Below are 22,136 nucleotides of genomic sequence, written 5' to 3'. Positions count from 1 at the left end.
CAGTTTATTTGCTATCGCTTGTAAAATGGTTATAAAATATGACAAGAATATGATTAGAGTTAAACTATCAGAACAAATTCGTCTTGATAATGTCAGATAACTTTGATAGGAATGTATTTAATGGATTACAAACAACCAAAACTACAGACAACTGTTAGTATGACAATATTTACACCATCAATACTTTGTTGACCAATTACCAAGCAATGCTTCATTTTGTTCAGACTGTGGTGTGAAAAGGTTTCATTAGAAATTCAGAAAAAAAAAAAAACACATAAGCAATACATGGTGCTTTATAAGGTGCTGAATAATTTTTGGTCCCAATTTTATAGATAGATAGATAGACAGATTATTTTGACATATTTTGTATGTATTTGTCGGCAAAAGAGCAAAAATAAGCAAATTCAGTGTTCAAGCGTTTTGAGACGCCTTTCTCTGCGTGAGCCCTGAACACCAGAACACCGGGAGTACTGAATTGGGCTCTTTCACATCTTTTTGTTTGTTCAAACTGCGAATGGTATTTGTTTGTTCAGGTGCAGGAGGGACTTTGAGGAGAACTTCGCAGAAGAGACCTCGGTTCAGTGTCACTGTCCGTGAGATGCGACCTCTCTCTCTCTCTCGTGCGCACCGGACACAGCACGCGAGTAACCAGCTACTCTGTTCAGCTTTTCTGCGCCTTGTGTTTGGATGCTTTAATGTTTAAATCGACAAGCGGTCAGGCTTAAAAACACGTGAAAAAGATAAGCTTTCGTGACTTTCAGCCAGTCGGTTGGGCCCCTATAATCATCACCACCTTTCACCCCACTAGCTACGGCCCTGCTCTTCCTCTCTCTCCAGGTTACTGATTTGCATTCATCACAATATAATTTTTTTTTCTACTTTAAATATTTTCATATTGCTGTGAAACATAATGTCATTCAAGCCCATGATAAGTTTTTTTTTTATCACCCCTTATTTCTCTTTTATAGTCATGTGCTTTGTGATATCAACATGAGAAATGGATCTGACATCATATAATTTATTTGTTTGTTAGGTTGTAGACTGACAACATTTCACACATATGTTAGTTTTTTTTCCATCTCTTTTTAAGTCCTCTTTCCATCATTAAATATCAAGTTTGATCTGATATGCAAACATTTATTATTACCAGCCCAGGAGTGAGGCAGAATATACAAGACAAGAGCTGAAGTAGTTAAAGGGAATAATGATCACAGTTTGCTGAATGATGTTAAATGCCTCCTTCTCAATGTAGTCTGACTTTAAGTACAAGTACAAATTCAAAGAGTATTGTTATATCAAGCAAATACAATGGAATACTATTTCTCCACATTGTCATATTACATTTGCAACCTTAAAATGCAGACATGGTTTCACAGCCTAAATAACAAAAATAAAAATTAATTATTGAATATATATAGAGAGCATTAACAAAATAATAAAAGCCAAAGAAGCAGAGCCTTCAGAGTAAATTTTTTTCTCAATATTCAAGCAAAATACACTGATTACTAAAATTATTAGATGAGCTGAGTACTAGATGCAATAATCAGCTTTGTTGTTTTTGGGTGTGAATTTATTAACTAACACCAGGTTAAACTTGTCCCTTAGTAAAGCCTCTATCTCACAGCCTGGGATTTCTTTCATGTCCACCAAGTCTGAGTCCTCTTTAAATGTGACCTCGCTGTATGTCCAACCAATCAGAGCTCTGAAGCCTGTGGGTGTCTGAAGGGAGCAAATGGATTTGAGCATGAACAGAGAGTCTGGACTAGTCTGCAGGTAATCTGACATCTCTCGGAAATGATCTGCATCACGGGGTGTTAATGTGAAGGAGTATATTGTTTTGGTGAGCCGTTTATCAATAAAGCTGGAATTAGCAAAGGTCTTATCTTGGACCAATTGTTTCCTGATGGTCTTCTCCAAAACCCACTGCAGCCCATTATTTATGAGGCGGAATACACCTGAAGGCTGCGGCTGGTCTTTACCTGAGATCAACTCTAAGGGATGCCAGATTTGGGACGACACTCCAAAGCTTACATCTGCAATGTACTGCTTCCCATTGATCTCCACCAGATTGATGAGATGACAGTCCATGGAGAGGTACTCCTGTTTCAGTGAGTTGAACACTTTGGAGCCTAGCATGGTGGATTTGTATCCCATCTCCTTCAGGACCCATGAGAACAAGAGGTTGTTTTCACAACACCATCCTCCTCGATTGCTCTTGACTATTTTATCATAGATGATTTGCAGATCCATAGTGTTCTTCTCGCCAGAATGGATGCTGAGGTTCTCAAATGGAATATTCATAACATGCAGCTTGTGGATGGTGAACAAATTGTCCAGGTCGGCTTTGTCATATTGGCCAGAAAACCCAATCCTGTTCAAGTACTCTTTCAGGTCCATTATATCTCTACAAGCAACAATGTACAAAGTTTTAACATAAATGTCTAGTCATTTTAAATGGTTATACAGTATATGAAAATATAATATTAAAGTCTATGGGCAGCTGAGCATTCTCGGTTTCAGCACGTCTATGGAATGCTCCATCAACGGAAATTAGAGACTCTCCAACATTAGATTGTTTTAAGAATTCTTTAAAGACACATATTTTTAGAGCTGTTTACTGTAATTGAATGTGATTATTGATGTTCTATTTTTATACGCTTTGAGTCTAAGAAAAGCATGTTAGAAATAAAATGTATTATTATTATTATTATTATAATTTCAGGACTCACAAGCATGTTAAAGTATGTTAAATAGTGTGGCTTAAGGAAATATATTTTTAATGATATTATCACATGTAATCTTGCAAATGCTATAATGTATTTAAAGAAGCAAGATAATATTTTAAATCTTCAACTACATTTCAGAATAATGAAATTCTTTATTTAACTGTACATCTAAATAAACATAAATCTAGATATTTTAAGTATCTAAAATGGATAAAAAATATTATTATAAAAATCTAAATCAAGTCTATGTTTTGCCTTTTTGTATATATTCAAAATAATGATATGACCATGACAGACCTTTGCCTTCACTTCTGTCGCTAATAAAAGTCTGTATTCTCCCTTTGGTCTCTGGGACTGAGAATTGAAAATCAATTTTTCCCAGAAACAAGTTGAAATGTGGACTCATCTGTACACCACACATTTTCTTTTTGACATCGTCTGACATCATCAGCATATTTTCTTTTTCTGACCCAGAGAACCCGCGCAGTATCACAGCATAGCTTTCTACTAGAGCAATACTCTTGCTTACTGTTAACTGTTTAAAAACTTTTAAATGTGTTTATTTTGCTTCTGTCCCAACTGGAATGTGTTGCAGCCGTCAAAAACTAAATTTGTTCTTATTTACGAAATGTGAAAAAGTGAAAACTTTGGAAATCTTTCTTTTTTAGTTTTGTCAATTTAATAACAGTTAATGAGAATTAACAAATCACAGATTCTTGATTTTACTGCACTTATAAAACATCTTAACTTGTCTGGAATTGGGGTTGTATGTATATATCATATCATATATATTAGATATGATATATATAAGCTATATTAGAGCTGTCAAACAATTAATTGCATCCAAAAATAAAACTTTTTGTTTACATAAATGTATGTGTACTGTGTTTATTTATAATGTATATATAAATACACACACATACAGTACATATTCAGAAAATATTTAAATGTATATACATTTATATATTTATATTATATTTTATATCATATATAAATATATTTAATCTACATAACATCTTTTTCTTAATAATATGTATGCATGTGTTTGAATTTATATCAACAATATACAGTACACAATCAAATATTATGTAAACAAAATTATTTTAGTATTTTGGATGCGATTAATCACAATAAATCTTTTGACAGCACTAATATATATATATTTTGATATAGTACATATTTGCAATACTGGTAATTTAGAATTTTAAAAATCTTACCGTTAAGACGAATCCTGTTACAGTCGAAGGAAGCACAATAGTCAGAAAGAATATTTGCAGAATGAGGGGACTGAATAACACCCTTGAATCATAGAGTAATAAATTAACTATAAATGATAAACAAAGGGCAAAATCTACTAATTCTGAATATTTCTGTACGACTCAACACACAGCATTCATTACTTCTGTTTCTCAGAAGAGCCTTACTGGTGATGAACACTGCAACCAATGCTTCTCTATTTATTTAATTTTCAAACCATAACAGAACATGCTTCCTGTCTTGTGACTGTTGCTTAAATGAGTTTGGCAGATACAGTATGACCTAATCTTTTTCTTAGATTTCCTGCCTTGCTTTTTCCTGCCTTGCTTTTCCCTCAGGCTACTGATTGGCATAATGTCCCAATGTTAAATTCATCACAATATAAATAGTTTTTTCCCCCCTACTTTTTCATATTGCTGTGAAACAGAATGTCATGCAAACCCATGATAACTAATTTAGAAATTTATATTAAGGCACTTATGAACACCTACAAATTGGGGTAGAAGTACAATAATAATAGGGATGAACTCAGGAGCCTTTTTTTATTGTTTTACAACATTCTCTAGTGGTCAGTGTTTAAGATGTAGATATATTATGTAAACATTGTAAACATTCTTTTTGTATTTTGGATGCTATTAATCACAATAAATCTTTTGACAGCATTAATATATATATATATATATATATATATATATATATATATATATATATATATATATATATATATATATATATATATATATATTATTATTATTATTATTATTTTTTTTTTTTTTTTTAATACAGTATATTTGCCATGCAGGTAATTTAGTTTCAAGCTCTGTTTTGAGACATAGCAGGGTGAATTCAGCTTAACTTTATTAAAAAAATATTCAGAATTTAATAATGTTTACCGTTAAGATGAATCCTGCACTGAAAAAAGTGCAACTGCCTTGTCTGACTAATCTGACATATTTAATTTAATTTAATTTTTAAATTTAATATTTAATTTTCTGTCTTGTTATTGACCTAAAGTAAATTATTTACTTAATTGGAAGTAAATCTAAGTTTTGTTGTTTTAATTTCAAACTATTTGCTACACATCAAATCGATAATTTTGCGTTCTGTGAAAACCACGTGACCGCTGAGTAATTATACAAATGAGCTTTAATTTACTGTTACTACAGTTGATAAATTTGTAACGTTACATGATGATTTTTACTAAGTTAACTGTGTTTTGTCACATGTACATACACTCACCTAAAGGATTATTAGGAACACCTGTTCAATTTCTCATTAATGTAATTATCTAATCAACCAATCACATGGCAGTTGCTTCAATGCATTTAGGGGTGTGGTCCTGGTCAAGACAATCTCCTGAACTCCAAACTGAATGTCAGGATGGGAAAAAAAGGTGATTTAAACAATTTTGAGCAATGCATTTGGTGCCAGACGGGCCGGTCTGAGTATTTCACAATCTGCTCAGTTGCTGGGATTTTCTCGCACAACCATTTCTAGGTTCAAAGATTTTCATTTTGTCTTCTCAATGATTAAAATCCAGACAGTTTTCTTCTAGAAAGACAAAAACGTTCAGGTGGAGAAAAAAACTTTTTCTTTACCTTGACATGTTTCGACTGCAACCTGCAGTCTTCCTCAAAAGCGTCATCTGACAGCTGTGACAGCACCATCGCACTGCAGACCAACCCTCTGGAAAGGTTATGTAGACGACATACTGGAAAAAATAAAAAACTGACATACACAGGAACTCACTGCCACCTAAACAGTATTGACCCCACCGGAAACATAAAATTCACACATGAGGAAGAATGCAACAGAACCATAGCTTTTTTAGATTTAAAGATCCACCACAGAGATGATGACAGCATCAAAATAACAGTCTAGAGGAAACCAACACACACTGACCAATATCTACTCTGGACATCTGAACATCCAAAGGCGCATAAATTATCAGTAGTGAGAACACTTTATGAACGGACTAGTTTCATCACGGAGGAAAAAGACAGACAGAAAGAGGAAAAACATATCAGACATGCACTTGCATGCTGCAAATATCCGATATGGGCCATAAACAAAGGAAAAGAACAAGTCGCAAACAAGCAAACCAAATCAAAAACAAAACCAAAATCGAAACCAGAAACCGGAAACAAGGACATAGTAACCCTACCATATATCAGAGGCATAACAGAACCATTACAGCGGGCAATGAGAAAATACAACATAAACACAGTAGTAAAACCATACACAAAGTTAAGGCAGTTACTGGTACACCCCAAGGACAAAATAGAGCAAGACAAAAAATGTAATGTCATATACGAGATACCATGCAAATCATGCAATAAAACATACGTAGGAGAAACAGGCAGGTCATTCAACACAAGAAAGTAAGAACATCAGAAAGAATGTGAAAAAGAAACAACAGGACGACTAACTAGAACTCAAAAGGAAAAAGCGCAACAGGAACAACTAAAATCAGCTATATCAGATCATTGCAAACGAAACAACCACATTATGGACTGGGACAACGGACACATTATCAGATCAGAACCAAACAGATACAGAAGATGGATAAAGGAGGCAATTGAAATCAGGAAGCGGGCCAAGGATACCATCAACCGGGATGAGGGAGCCTACATGCTCTCACACACATGGAACACCATCCTCCAGAGACCATCAAGCGATGGGGGGGCAGGGCGTGGCCAGCCCGGCGGAACTGTCATGTCCGCCGGGTTGGCCACACCCAGAAAATAACAGCTGATAAATGACCCGTCACAGCTGTCAGATGACGCTTCTGAGGAAGACTGCAGGTTGCAGTCGAAACATGTCAAGGTAAGGAAAAAGTTTTTTTCTCCACCTGAACGTTTTTGTCTTTCTAGAAGAAAACTGTCTGGATTTTAACCATTTCTAGGGTTTACAAAGAATTTTGTGAAAAGGGAAAAACATCCAGTATGCAGCAGTCCTGTGGGCGAAAATGCCTTGTTGATGCTAGAGGTCAGAGGAGAATGGGCCGACTGATTCAAGCTGATATAAGAGCAACTTTGACTGAAATAACCACTCGTTACAACCTTGAGGCGAATGGTCTACAACAGCAGAAGACCCCACCGGGTACCATTTATCTCCACTACAAATAGGAAAATGAGTTCACTGTACTAAAATGGCCCCCACAGTCACCAGATCTCAACCCAATAGAGCATCTTTGGGATGTGGTGGAACGGGAGCTTCGTGCCCTGGATGTGCATCCCACAAATCTCCAAAGCAAGATGCTATCCTATCAATATGGGCAAACATTTCTAAAGAATGCTTTCAGCACCTTGTTGTTCCTAATAATCCTCTAGGTGAGTGTACACCCGCGCATCTTTCATTGGGTGGATTGCATAAAGTTACTGACAGGTTAGAGCAGTGGTTCTCAAGCCACGGTCCATCACAAATTCAAATGCGGCCCATCATGCTGAACACAATTTAAAAAAATATCTTCACTTTTACAATTAATTTTAGTTTTTACATTAAATAATTTACTAAAGAAATATAAGCTATAGCCTAATGCTTTTATGTAAAATTATTTTGTTTTTCATATATCATTTTCAGACATGAGTAGACACATAATGTTACGCATTTATCGAACACATATAAGCGTGCACTTTGGCAGGATTCAATTCAAATAGTCATCAACAGCTATTATTAGTTTGGTCAAATTGAGCAGCAGAATGGACAAATTTGTTTTTGAGAGAGAAAATGAAATGTTGAAAATGGCAGTTAATGATCACATACAAACAAAAATAGTCAGAGTATCAGTAGTAAAGGAGAGTGTTGGATTTTTGGTTTGCTCCGCAACTCACTTGAAGAAGTTCAGGCAAATGGAAACACCCATACTACTCAGCAATCATCCTTAATTGAAGAAATGTAGCAAAACATCTTCTTCGTCTGTTTTTCTAAATGGCGGTTGACAACTATTTGTTGCATTACTGCCACGGCTGTACTAGAGTGTAGAACAATGGTTACATTTCCTTTTTAAAACCCTGCATTCTATGGAGAAGTCATGGGTTGGTGGTTAGAGAATTTGACTCCTGACCCTAAGGTTGTGGGTTCGAGTCTTGGGCCAGCAATACCATGACTGAGGTGCCCTTGAACAAGGCACTGAACCCCCAGCTGCTCCCCGGGCACTGTGGCATAAATGGCTGCCCACTGCTCTGGGTGTTTGTGCACTTTGGATGGGTTAAATGCAAAGCATGAATTCTTAGTATGGATCACCATACTCGGCTGTATGCCATGTCAGTTTCTTTAAAAAAAGAAAGCAAAAAATTAAAAATCTTCCCAGCACTTCTTTGTAAAATATTTCTATATTCGAAGATAACTTAATTGGCCTCTTCTTGAGCAATAAGCCTCTGCCTTAATGACATTTCTGACAATTAATAAATACATGCTCTACTGTTTCTGGGTTATGCCTGAGACAATGCTCACAGTTACCATCAACATGCTTTTTCATTAGAAATAAATTACTATTAAGTCTGGTGTGCCCAATCCTCAGCCTGGACAACACCACTTCCTCTAGCTCTAGCTCCTTTGTCTAGCTCCTTTCTCTAGCTCTGCCTGAATCTGCAATCTTATTTACTTCAAGCTGTATACTAAAAAGATGTCTCCCAAATGCCCATAAAAATGCAAATTTTAATCCAGTCTTTTGCAATCCACTCACTAACTGTAAAACATCAAGAAGAATGTTTTGCTTGGACCTGGAGTGGGAATTATTTTACTTAGACGAGCAGAACTAGAGTCAGATGCTATGACTGTTTGTGTATTACCCCCATTGCTTTCTACCCATAACAGGGCAAACTATATAGCTACAAGCTCTATATACAGCCAAATCATCATTTAGTCTCTTAAAGGTCCCCTTCTTCGTGATTCCATGTTTTAAACTTTAGTTAGTGTGTAATGTTGTTGTTAGAGTATAAATAATATCAGTAAAATTCTAAAGCTCAAAGTTGAATGCCAAGCGAGATATTTGATTTAACAGAATTCGCCTACAAAAAACGACCTGTTTGGACTACAGCCCTCTAGTTCCTGTAGTAATGACATCACTAAAACAGTTTTTTTGACTAACCACCGCCCACATGAATTCACAAACAGGGGGCGTGGCCTTGTTGCGCTCCGACGGAGAAGAAGGAAGAGCTGTTTGTTTTTGTCGCCATGTCGTTGAAACGCTGTTTTTTCATCCAATCACCTTTGTTTGGGCTTCCCAGGAACGCTGTACTTTGAGATTAATGGTTACAATTTATGTTTAACTCGGTTCCCGAAAATTATAAGCCACATGTAAAACTATGTGCAGCTCATTTTGCTGAGGACAGCTTGCTGAGGACAACTTTCTCAATCTCAATCAGTTTAATGCTGGATTTGCACATAGATTGTTCTTGAAAGATGGAGCAGTTGCCTCTTTGTCTGGAGAAGGCATTGTTTATGGACCACAACTGGTAAGTATTTAAGTTTGTGCGTTTAACAGTTTCTGTAACTTATTACACAAAGGGCAACGCTGTTTAGCTTTGTTAACTAGATGTCAGGGTTGTGCAAAAAAACAAATGCGGTTTTCATGCACATCTCGTCTGTAAAAACGCTCCTGTGATTATAAATACATCTCCAGCACGTGCGTTCTAGCCCAACCACGTTACCAGGAGGGCAGCCTGCTCTCAGCTGCTGTCGAATCACAACACAGGTACCACTGGCCCAATCAGAACCCGTTACGTATTTCTGAAGGAGAGGCTTCATAGAACAAGGAAGTCATCAGCCCATTTTTGTGACAGTGAAAACAGCAGTATACAGATAGGTGAACTGTGTGAAAAATACTGTGTTTTTTTACACGCGAAACATGAACACATGTTATATTGCTCAAAAAAGCGCATAAAACGGGACCTTTAACTACAGCCAGCCCAACTCAGGCACCACATGCACCACTTAGAAACATCTGTTAATATGATCATGTCCTGTCTGTAGTGTTCTGCTATATATCCACTTACTCTCCCTTTGTCCACTTCACTTTCCAGCTTTTCTTCATGCAGACCTAGATCCACTTTTTATTCCTCAAACGTCCAAGGGGGAACTGTAGAGTATGGTACTGTAGTGCAGATAATAAGAATACTTAACCCTGTAGTCTCAACTTTTTATTTGATAATCCACCCAAAGCTTTTTACTCCCTCATTTAATCGCTCTTGACAATTTCTTAGGACTTGCTGTGTTATGTGATCATCATTATGATCCTTAAGATTAGCCCAATACACTAGGGAAAGCTGACCTCTTCTCAAATACGAGGGCATCTCCCCCACCTCCACTTGGATGGCTGCCACTGGAGAGGTTTTAACTGCTCCACTACAAAGTCTCAGGGCTTGGTTTTGCATTACATCAAGTTTATATAATAATGACTTGGAGGCTGATCCATATGCAACACACCCATAATTGAACATTGATCTCATTAGACCAGTGTACCCACACAAGCACTTCATCACATTTAGAATTTTCTTACACTTATCCACCAACTTATGGTTATGAAAGTCCCATGTCAACTTCTTGTCAAACAATGCACCCAAGTACTTAAAAAGCTCTACTTTTTCCAGCTCTCTGCCTGACAGGTGAATTTTAAATTCAGGTCTTATGCTCCCCCTAGAAAAGAACATAACTTTTGTTTTCTTTACTGAAACCCTAAATCCCAACTGTGTTGCCCATTTCTGGACTTCATTTACTGCATTCTACATTTTCTTTACTATGAAGTCCACATTCCTCCCTTTCTTCCACATGGCTCCATCATCAGCAGATGGAGCTACTCCATCAGGCCCCTGCAGATTTTAAAAAATCTGATCTATCATTATATCGAACAATATTGGGATAACAATGCTCCCCTGAGGAGTACCATTCTCAGCTATACATTCGGCACTTAATTCCCCATTTATTTTAACCCTTAGACTTCTTTCAGCCAAAAAGCTTTTATCCACTGGAACATGTCATACACTTTTTCAATATCAAAAAATACTTCCACCACTGATTCTCTATTTACTTGAGCTCTCCTTATAACATCTTCCAAGCATAATACAGGGTCCATTATACTTCTTCCTCTTCTAAAACCACTTTGGTAGCTATGCAGTGGCCCCATAGACTCCACCCAGTAATTCAACCTATCATTTACCATGTCCTCCATTGTCTTTCCCACCTGAGAAGTTAAGGCTGCAGGCCTGTAGCTACTTGGATTGTGAATATCTTTACCAGGTTTCCTAATTGGTACAATTATGGACTCTTTCCATTCTTTAGGAATCATTCCCTCCATCCATATCTTGTTAAATAAAATCTTATCTTTCCCTATATCGCTCTAATTATCCAACATGTCATAACAGATTGGGTCCCTTGAGAGTGCAGATTTTCTTAACTTTCTCAGGGCGATATTTAGTTCTACGAAAAATGCCTTAATTATGCCTCCTTCCTCATTCACACTCTAATCTACATTAGAATATTTTAAAACGGTCTCTTCCCTTCCTTTCTTTTCATCCACACTTATGTTACCAGAACTATGCACTCTAGATAATGTTTTAGCAATCATTTCTGCTTTATCTTTACTCGTAACCACAATATCCTCTCCATCTATGAGCATGGGATAACCATAGTTTCTGTATATTCCTTTTATTTTCATGATCATACCCCAAATCCTCTCTATAGGGGTAGTGTGACCCACAGAGTCACAAAATTCCTAATCGTCCTATTCCTTTCTTTAACTGCCTCTTGACACTCTTTTGACCACCAAGGTACTATCCTATTTAAAGACCTGGGTTCTGACTTTGGAATAGCTGCCCCTGCTGCATCCACTATACTTGAGCTAATTACCTTTCAGCACTCTTACTTCTTTCAACAAATGACAAACACTAATCACTAAATTCTCTAAACCTTTCTCAATCAGCTTTTTCTAATATCCATCTCCCTCCTCTCATTTCAATGTCTTTTTGCACTTCCACCCGTACCTGAACTCTAATGGGGTAGTAGTCACTCCCAATTGTAGTATCCTTAAGAACTTCCCACCCACACTTATCAGCTATAATCCATACCTGGAAACTATTGTCAAATCTATTGTTTCGGCTATTCCATGCAGAACATAAATACAAAATGAAAAACCTGTGAAATCCCTGTGGAAAGGTTCGACATATATTTAAAAACTGTTTTGAAAAACTGTTTGTAGCAGCTTCCGAGGTTATCCTGAGTGGAGCAAGGGTGGTGGTTGGAGGCATGAAGTTACCTTCAGGCCAAAGGTTACCACCAGTGACAGGCTATATGGATGACATCACCACCATTCTCCAGACAGCGTGCACCTTGGGAGGTGCGAGACCCCTCTTTTCTGGTCAAAGGCCTCCAAGGAAGAGTGGAGAGCTATGGTGGTGGCAGAAGTGACAAGGACCGAGCAGGAGCGCCTCAACTTTAAGGTAGAGTCTCAGAGCTAGCAGGCATGCTGGATGTCATGGGAAGGTGTCTTAGATAGGCTTTTGTCATGGTCTGATCTGTGAAAGATCCCTCAAGCCAGGCTCAGCTTTCTGATTAGATCAACCTAAGACACCCTACCTTGTCCCAGAAACCTCCACCAGTGGTTCGGCGCTGAAGAACATTGCCCCCTTTGCGGGTACTAGCAATGCAAGCCTCCAGCACATGCTGTCGGGATGTAAGACAGCATTGTCTTAAGGCCGCTACAGGTGGAGACACAATCTAGTATTGAGGAAACTAGCAGAGGTGGTAGAGTCATGCAGACAAGAGAAGTCCCATCCGGTTTGCAAGGGCCGGGGAGAAAGTTAACCACCTAGACATCTAGAGCCCTCTCATCTGGTAGGGAGTGGAACATGAGGGTTGACCTGGGGAGGCAGCTCCAATTCCCCAGAGAGATTGTAGAAACATTACTGCGCATGCATGAATCAGCGTGAAGCAGACTGACACACACCACATCTGAACCGAACTGGTTCTTTTGGTGATTGATTCTGAACTGATTCTGTGCAAATGTTATGAGCGCAGGTAAAACGAAGGCTTGAATCAAGGGCAATCATCGCCAATGACGTCATTACGTCAAGCGCAAAAGAACCGGTGAACCGTTTTCTTCAACCGGTTTATAAAGTCGTAGTTTTTGTTATTTTTGGACCAAAATGTATTTTTGATGCTTCAACAAATTCTAACAGACCCTCTGATGTCACATGGACTACTTTGAAGATGTTTTTATTACCTTTCTGGACATGGACAGTATACTGACACACACTTTCAATGGAAGGACAGAAGGCTCTCAGACTAAATCAAAAATATCTTAAACCGTGTTCCGATGATGAACGAAGGTCTTACGGGTTTGGAACGACATAAGGGTGACATAATTTTCCTTTTTGGGTGAACTAACCCTTTGAAACAGTGTTTCTGATGCATTCTCTGTCGTTAATCAAACAGCAAAAAAAATAAATAAAATAAAACGGACCCACTTTATATTAAGTGGCCTTAACTACTATGTACTTACATTTTAATTAATAGTACAATGTACTTATTGTGTACATACATGTTTTTACATTGTACTTATATTTAAAAAAAAACACGTAATTACATCTTTATTTAATTTCTGTAATTACATTTATAATTACACTGTTGACCCATACTTTACACCTTAACCCACCCTTAAACTTACCCATACCTCCAACCCTCTCCCTAACCTTACCCCATCCCACCTCAATAGCAGCAAAAGTGTTTTACAATACAATATGAACACAATAAGTACATTGTACTTATTTTTTTATGTAAGTACATAGTAGTTAAGGCCACCTAATATAAAGTGGGACCAAAAAAACATCTGTTCAATAATGTAAAGAGATTTTTTTTTAAACTCTTGGTTAGATTAGATTACTGTTAAGCTCATTTGTTTCTTTGTTCTGTTGTATTTACTGGTACTGACTCCTGTTGCTTGCTCGAAATGTTCAGATGTCTCGAGATGTCTGTCATTGTCTTTTTTAGGAAAGATGTTTTTAATGACTTTTCCCAACAGTTTGGAGATGTTATCGAGTCACAGGACCACTGTAAGTGCTGTTTTTTCTTAAGGCCAGTTTATATCTGCTGTTCTTTATCATTTATGTCTAAGAGATTTTTCCATCTGTACAATAAAATTACAGACCCATACCATACCAGCCATTACCAGGCCAATTCCAAAGGAACACATATGTTTGAGGTAAGGTTCTTTGATATAATTATTATGAAGTGCATGAGATGATTTAGTAAAAATTGTGCTGTTGTATGGATCTCAGACATTTTTCTTAAAATCTCTCATAACAGGAAAAACACACTTTGCAGAAAGTGATGAGTTCTGCAAGTACAGGAAAAAGCAGCCCTTCTTGGCTGAAAAATATATATTTCCTCTTCTTCTTTTTTGTTTCTATAAATGGACACAGAGACTTGAGACTTAGTTGTTAAAAAATAAAAAATCTGTGGTTTACTCACCCTCATGTCGTTCCAAACCCATAAGACTTTCACATTGTCTACACCGGACACGGACGGAGCAGTGCAACTGTTGTACCCGTCCTTCATGACCTTTCTGGATCCTCTGACTCTTGATTACATGGTCTGTCACCAGAGGGAAGGAAGGCTTTGTGTGTTGCTCTAAATGACAATTATGATGATGATTTCCTTGAAAAATGAAGCTACAGATGATGTTTTTCTAGGGAACTGATGATTTTAAAAAGCACCAAATATCAGAATTGTTGTAAAATGTATTGAAATCTATAAGAAGTTTACAATGTTGACTTGCATTCTAATGTATTTTTATTTTATTTTTTTTACAATGGCACATGGATGTAACATTTCTTGGATGAACATTCTATTCTGGAATGTTATGCTTTTACGTTTTAAAGCAATTTTCACTATTAATTGTTGTAAATTCTTCCTCAGATTCCAAAAGTGGAAATTGTCGATGAGTGTTGAAAATTTCAATGTGATTTAATAAAAATGTAAAAATGTTTGATTCTCAAGATTGTAAACATTTAACACCTTAAGATCACATTCTGAAGGTCAAGAAATGACATGATATGTACAATGCAGATTTGTATTTACCTGGATATTCGATTAAAAAATCAATCCAAGTCAATCCAAATAAATTTATACTGATAATTTAATGTATAATCATGTACAAAATATATTTGGTTGAAAGTTAATTTTTTGTTCCAGTTGACTAGAAACATTTGATTTTGTCATACTTAATTTTTCCAGTTGAGAAGAAGTAAATCTATTAGGCTACATGTAACAAGTTGATGTATTTTTTTTTTATTAATCCAGCGACACATTTTTTTCAGTGTGAGAGAGCTGAAGGAAGCATAGTCATCAGAAAGAATATCTCCAAAATGAAGGGACTGAATAACAGACCCTTGAACCACAGAGTAATAAATTAACTATAAATTATATATAAACAAAGGGCAAAATTATTGGGTGTGAGTGGTAGAATCCGTGGTGGTGGAGAGGATAGCTGCTGATCCAACAAACTAAAATTAGTTTAACCCAAGCTAATGAATAAAAATGCACATTTGATCAGATGCAACTACACTCAGAATTGAAGAGATACATTATTCGAATGCTTGGTGAAAGAGATGCGTTTTTAATCTAGATTTGAACAGAGAGAGTGTGTCTGAACCCCGAACATTATCAGGAAGGCTATTCCAGAGTTTGGGAGCCAAATGTGAAAAAGCTCTACCTCCTTTAGTGGACTTTGCTATCCTAGGAACTACCAAAAGTCCAGTGTTTTGTGACCTTAGGGTGCGTGATGGGTTGTAGCGTGGTAAAAGGCTAGTTAGGTACGCAGGAGCTAAACCATTTAGGGCCTTATAGGTAAGTAATGATCATTTGTAACTGATACAGAACTTAATAGGTAGCCAGTGCAGAGACTGTGAAATTGGAGTAATGATCATATTTTCTTGACGTGGTAAGGACTCTAACTGCTGCATTTTGGACTACCTGTAGCTTGTTTATTGACGAAACAGGGCATCCACCTAGAAGTGCATTACAATAGTCCAGTCTAGAGGTCATAAATGCATGAACTAGCTTTTCTGCATCAGAAACAGATAACATGTTTTCGTAGCTTGGCAATGTTTCTAAGATGTAAGAATGCAGTTTTTGTAACATTGGAAATATGATTTTCAAAAGACAAATTGCTGTCTAATATAACACCCAGATTTCTGACTGTAGAGGAAGTAACAGTACATCCGTGTAGTTGCAGATTGTAATCTACAAGATTCTGTGCAGTGTTTTTTGGTAATAATTACCAAAATAATTAATATCTCTGTCTTATCCGAATTTAATTGGAGAAAATTATTTGTCATCCAATCTTTTAAATTTTTAACACACCCTGTTAGCTTAGATAATTGAGAAGTTTCGTCTGGTCTCGTTGAGATATATAGCTGAGTATCATCAGCATAACAGTGGAAGCTAATTCCGTATTTTCTAATAATATTACCAAGGAGCAACATGTATATTGAAAATAGAGGGGGACCTAGGACGGATCCTTGTGGCACTCCATATTTTACTGATGATAAATGAGATGACTCCCAATTTAAGTAAACAAAATGGTAGCGATCGGACAGATAGGATCTAAACCATCTTAGAGCCTGCCCTTGAATACCTGTATAGTTTTGTAATCTATCTATGAGTATGTCATGATCTATGTGTCTAAGACCTAAGATCAAGTAAGACTAGAAATGAGATACAGCCTTGATCTGACGCAAGGAGCAGGTCATTTGTAATTTTAACAAGTGCAGTTTCTGTGCTATGGTGGGGCCTGAAACCTGACTGAAATTCTTCATACAGATCATTTTTATGCAGGAAGGTGCTCAATTGAGCAGACACAACTTATTATAAAATTTTAGACATAAATGGAAGATTTGAAATAGGCCTATAATTTGCCAGTACACTAGGATCTAGTTTTGGTTTCTTAATAAGAGGCTTGATAACCGCCAGCTTGAATGGTTTTGGGATGTGACCTAAAGATAACGACGAGTTAATAATGTTGAGAAGCGGTTCTTCGGCTTCAGGTAACAACTCTTTCAGTAATTTAGTGGGTACAGGATAAACATGTTGTTGGTTTAGATACAGTGATAAGTTTATTTAGCTGTTCCTGTTCTATAGTTGTAAAGCACTGCAGTTTATCTTTAGGTGCAATGGATGAAACTGAAGTGTTAGAGTGTTAGTCTTTCTTGAGAGAGTGAGTATTACTGTTATACCATGGCACAGTACGTTTTTCTCTAACCTTTTTCAATTTGATGGGAGCAACAGTTTCTAATGTATTAGAGAAAATAGTGCCCATGTTGTCAGTCATTTCGTCTAATTCATGTGTAATTTTGTGTACAAATAGCAGTTGAGATAGATCAGGCAGGTTATTTGCGAATCTGTCTTTGGTGGCTGGAACAATTGTTCTGCCCAGACGGTAACGCTGAGACATATAGTTAGTATCAGTTATTCGCAGCATGCACGATACAAGGAAATGGTCTGTAATATCCAAGGGGCAAGGAACTCGACCGGAAGTTGAAGTCGGGTGGGGGCTGCCATCTTTTAGCAGAACTTCACTTGCGTTAGCATTCCCATTGACTCCCATTCATTTTGGCGTCACTTTGACAGCGAATAACTTTACATCTGAGGCGTTTAAAGACTCTGTTTGTCCATTATTTATTTCTAAAGATACACGACAATGTATAAAGGGCTCCATTACCTTCTATGTTACATTATGGCCCCGTATAAACAGTTTTTGTAAAAAATAGGCTAACGATTGCGTCATAACCACTCGGCTCTCTGTCGCATTACCGTACAGACAGGTGGAGAAGCTCGCAGGCAATTAACTTAATATGGCGTACTGGCGTTACATTTTAAAATACTATACAAAATAATTAATCAGAATACTTACTCCTGCTCACTCACGACAAAGAACTCCCCGCTCAAGCTCGCCGTCTCTGCAAGATTAACGATGGCAGTTTGCACGCACAGCCACTTAGAAGATTTACATCTGTCAGACAGGTTGCTGACGTCGTCAAGCTTCGTTTGAGTCTGCACGTCAGAAACGGAAGTGCTAAAAAACGCTAAAACTGGGCTTCATTTGTCTCAATTGAGTTCCAATGGGGTCGCTGTGTCCATTTCTTTTACTGTCTATGGTAATATCATCACTTTGAGGTACAATATCTATAGCAGTAAGATAGATTCCACAAGATATAATTAAATCTAGTGTATGATTTAAACAATGAGTGGGCCCGGTGACATTTTACCTGACTCCAAAAGAGTTTATTAGGTCAGTAAACGCAAGTCCTAATGCATCATTTGTATTATTAACGTGAATATTAAAATCTAAACAAATAGGACCCCTTTAACCACTCCTATCTAACCAAGGTATTGAAGTTAGAAATCCCTGTATCATGACCACTAATTAACATACTTTGCCAATAAGATAAATGTGGGTTTTGTTCAAAGTTGCTATAATCCACATAGATCTTTGATATGAATATTCTATGGTAATTAAATATCGCCAGCTAAAAAGTAACTAGTAACTTGTACTCTGAGTATTTTTTGAGAGGAGCACTTTTTACGTTTACTTTTTTTTTTACTGTTTTGACACCAGTATACTTTTACTTGTAATTGAGTATTATTTCAGCAATGTAATAGTACTTGTACTTAAGTACAGCTTTCAGTACTCTTTCCACCACTGCTCAAATGAGTTTGGCAGATACAGTATGACCTAATCTTTTGTGTGGACTAATGTCTCTACTAGAACTGGCTGAGAATAATTGTTTCTTAGATTTCCTGCCTTGCACTTCCTCTCTCTCTCCAGGTTACTGATTTGCATAATGTCCCAATGTTAAATTCAATATTTTTTCTACTTTAAATATTTTCATATTGCTGTGAAACAGAATGTCATGCAACCCAATGATAACTAATTTAGAAATTTATATTAAGGCACTTATGAACACCTGCAACTTGGGTAGAAGTACAATAATAATAGGGCTAAACTCAGGAGCCTTTTTATTGTTTTAAAGCATTATCAAGTGGTCAAATTAAGCTAATGTTTAAGATTCAAATATATATATATATATATATATATATATATATATATATATATATATATATATATATATATATTTTTTTTTTTTTTCTTTTTTTTTTTTTTTTTTTTCTTTTTTTTTTTTTTGCATAAATAATGGTCTCAGCTTGCATCAATGTCATTCCTCAAATAACAGCTTAGAAAAGGTCTGTTTGATTGCTAAATAAAAATACCACCATTATACTATATGTAGCAATTAGTAAATATTAATACTGATGTTCTTGAGCAACACCAATTTGATATTTATTGTAACTAAAAGAAAACATGAACATTTCTTGAGAAAAATGCTTTAAACTGTCTAATTTCATGACATAACCAGTACTTAAATAGCTGTTTTATAATAGTGCATTTGCCAAATTATGATCCACTGTAAGATACAATTCTCTGTCAAAACAGACATCTTTCAAATATATTACCAAGTGCACATCCAACCGGTTCTGTCTGTCCTTATTGTGCAAACCATACGGCGCCTCAGGAAGGGGAAGCAGTGCCCTGCCAACACTGTTTACAGTAGAGCTGGGCAACTGTTGACCTCAACTGGGGATATCGTTGGACGGTGGAAAGAATACTTCGAGGATCTCCTCAGCCCCACCGACATGTCTTCCGTGGAGGAAGCAGAGGCTGAGGGCTCAGAGATGGACATGTCCATCACCCAAGCTGAAGTCACTGAGGTAGTTAAAAAGCTTCTTGGTGGCAAGGCACCAGGGGTGGATGAGATCTGCCCTGAGTACCTCAAGTCCCTGGATGTTGTGGGGCTGTCTTGGCTGACACGTCTCTGCAGCATCCACTGGCGGTCGGGGACAGTGCCTCTGGAATGGCAGACCATTCAAGAAAGGGGACCGGAGGGTGTGTGCCAACTACAGAGGAATCACACTCCTCAGCCTTCCTGGGAAAGTCTGTGCCAGGGTACTGGAGAGGAGAATTTGGCCGATAGTCGAACCTTGGATTCAGGAGGAACAATGCGGTTTTCGTCCCAGTCGTGGAACGCTGGACCAGCTTTATACCCTCACCAGGGTGCTGGAGGGTTCATGGGAGTTTCCCCCTACCAGTACACATGTGTTTTGTGGATCTGGAGAAGGCATTAAACCATGTCCCCCGAGGCCTCCTGTGGGGGGTGCTCTGGGAGTATGGGGTACGGGGCCCTCTGTTAAGGGCTGTCTGGTCCCTGTATGACCGGAGCAGGAGCTTGGTTCGCATTGCCGGCTATAAGTCAGACTTGTTCCCGGTGCATGTTGGATTCTGGCAGGGCTGCCCTTTATCACCTTTTTGCAGATGATGTTGTCATGTTTGCTTCATCGGGCCAGGACCTTCAGCATGCACTGGGATGGTTTGCAGCCAAGTGTGAAATGGCTGGGATGAGAATCAGCACCTCCAAGTCCAAGGCCATGGTTCTCAGCCAGAAAAGGGTGGCATGTCCCCTTCAGGTTGGTGGAGAGCTCCTGCCTCAAGTGGAGGAGTTCAAGTATCTTGGGGTCTTGTTTACGAGTGAGGGAAGGATGGAGCGGGAGATTGACAGGTGGATAGGTGCAGCTTCTGCAGTGATGCGTTCGATGTACCTGTCATCGTGAAGAAGGAGCTGAGCTGCAAGGAGAAGCTCTCGATTTACCGGTCAATCTACATTCCTACTCTCACCTTTCTCTGCAGGGTGGCTGGGCACTCCCTTAGAGATAGGGAGAGGATCTCTGCCACTCGGGAGGAGCTCATGCGGCTGCTACTCCACATCGAGAGGAGCCAGCTGAGGTGGCTTGGGCATCTGTTCCGGATGCCTCCTGGATGCTTTCCTGGGAAGCTGTTTTGGGCACATCCCACCGGGAGGATGCCTCGAGGAAGACTGAGGACATGCTGGAGGGATTATGTTTCTCGGCCTCTGTATCCCCCCGAAAGAGCTGGAGAAAGTGTCTAGGGAGAGGGAGGTCTGGGCATCTCTAAGTGGAAGAAGATGGATGGATGGATGGATGGATGGATGGATGTACACCTCCACACTGTAAACCCTAATTATTTGAGTCTACTCAAATTATTTGAGGAAAGTGATTCCCTCAGTTTAAATGAGTTCTCCTAATGTGGTTTTCTCATTGAATTACCTTATTTTTAAGTAATGTTTAGTTATGATAACTTGATTTATTTATTAATGACAACATTGGGGTTTACAGTGCAGAATATAACGTGAATAATACAACCAGCAATAGGCTACTTGATATAACCCATTTCCAACTAAATCATATGCAGACTTACTGTGAGTCAGTGCAACAGAATGTACATGCAGACTGAAATTATTTCAGTGGCATCTTCTGGCTGCTGTAAAAATCACTGTATCTCTTATCTGTAGATTTATAACTTTTGTGGGCACACATCATTTATCTCACCAATCTCAACATATATGTTGGCCTGAATCCATTCAAATCTTTGCATACAATATTATATAAAATACCTCTCTTATTATATTGTTTATTTGTTCAGTTTTTTTCAGTTTGTTCAATTGGTTCAGTCTCTATTTTTATATATGCCTATGTTGACCATCTGTATGTTATTGTCTGTCTGTTTATGCAACATAATCAAATTATTAACTTTGTCAGCATTTTGGTTTTCTTTGGATTGATAATGGCTGTTTGAAACATACAAGCAATAATCAATGCATAAAGTGAAAATAACTCATAGATATATCTAAGTTACTCATATATCCTTCATGTTCTGTTCTCTACAACTGAAGAAAAAGAGAGAAAGTGGGCAAGAGTTTCACATAGTTTGCTCACACAGAGCTGTTGTTGTGGAAAACATGCATCACTGAGCAAACTCCAAGGCTTGTGTGTCTGAAACACTTGTTGCTTGATTTGGGGACAAATATGCTGCATCACGAGTTAGCTTCAAAAAGAAAGGAGGAAATTCCATTTTCCTGTGTTCTTTGCACAGATAAATGAGAAGGTTTAAGTCATGCAAGGTATTTTCCATATTTCCTGTTTCATTTTCTCTCCTTGAAATAGGATCTGCTCCTGGCTTGAAGACAAAGATAAGTCAAAAACAAACAAACTGGATTTGTTATCAGCATTATTGCTAATTATTGA

At 37.6% G+C, this 22,136-nt stretch overlaps 1 protein-coding gene across 1 annotated transcript; it reads right to left on the bottom strand.

Moving 5' to 3' along the window:
• Positions 1-555: 555 nt before the first annotated feature.
• LOC113106067 (arylamine N-acetyltransferase, pineal gland isozyme NAT-10-like) lies at positions 556-4,136 on the bottom strand. The gene is made up of 2 exons (XM_026267628.1): positions 3,944-4,136; positions 556-2,404 (listed from the first exon to the last, which is right to left on the bottom strand). The coding sequence occupies exon 2, from the start codon at positions 2,395-2,397 to the stop codon at positions 1,531-1,533; it is 867 nt and encodes a 288-aa protein (XP_026123413.1). The 5' UTR covers positions 2,398-2,404; positions 3,944-4,136; the 3' UTR covers positions 556-1,530.
• Positions 4,137-22,136: the final 18,000 nt, after the last annotated feature.

Source organism: Carassius auratus, chromosome 7 (genome assembly GCF_003368295.1).
Source record: "Carassius auratus strain Wakin chromosome 7, ASM336829v1, whole genome shotgun sequence".
Taxonomy (NCBI): domain Eukaryota; kingdom Metazoa; phylum Chordata; class Actinopteri; order Cypriniformes; family Cyprinidae; genus Carassius; species Carassius auratus.
The sequence above is the reverse complement of the archived record's forward strand: the minus strand, read 5'-3'. Positions and strand labels throughout refer to the sequence as shown.

Bases quoted from the DNA above. Each gene is read 5' to 3' on its own strand.
- LOC113106067 (XM_026267628.1), bottom strand. From the start codon at position 2,397: ATGGACCTGAAAGAGTACTTGAACAGGATTGGGTTTTCTGGCCAATAT.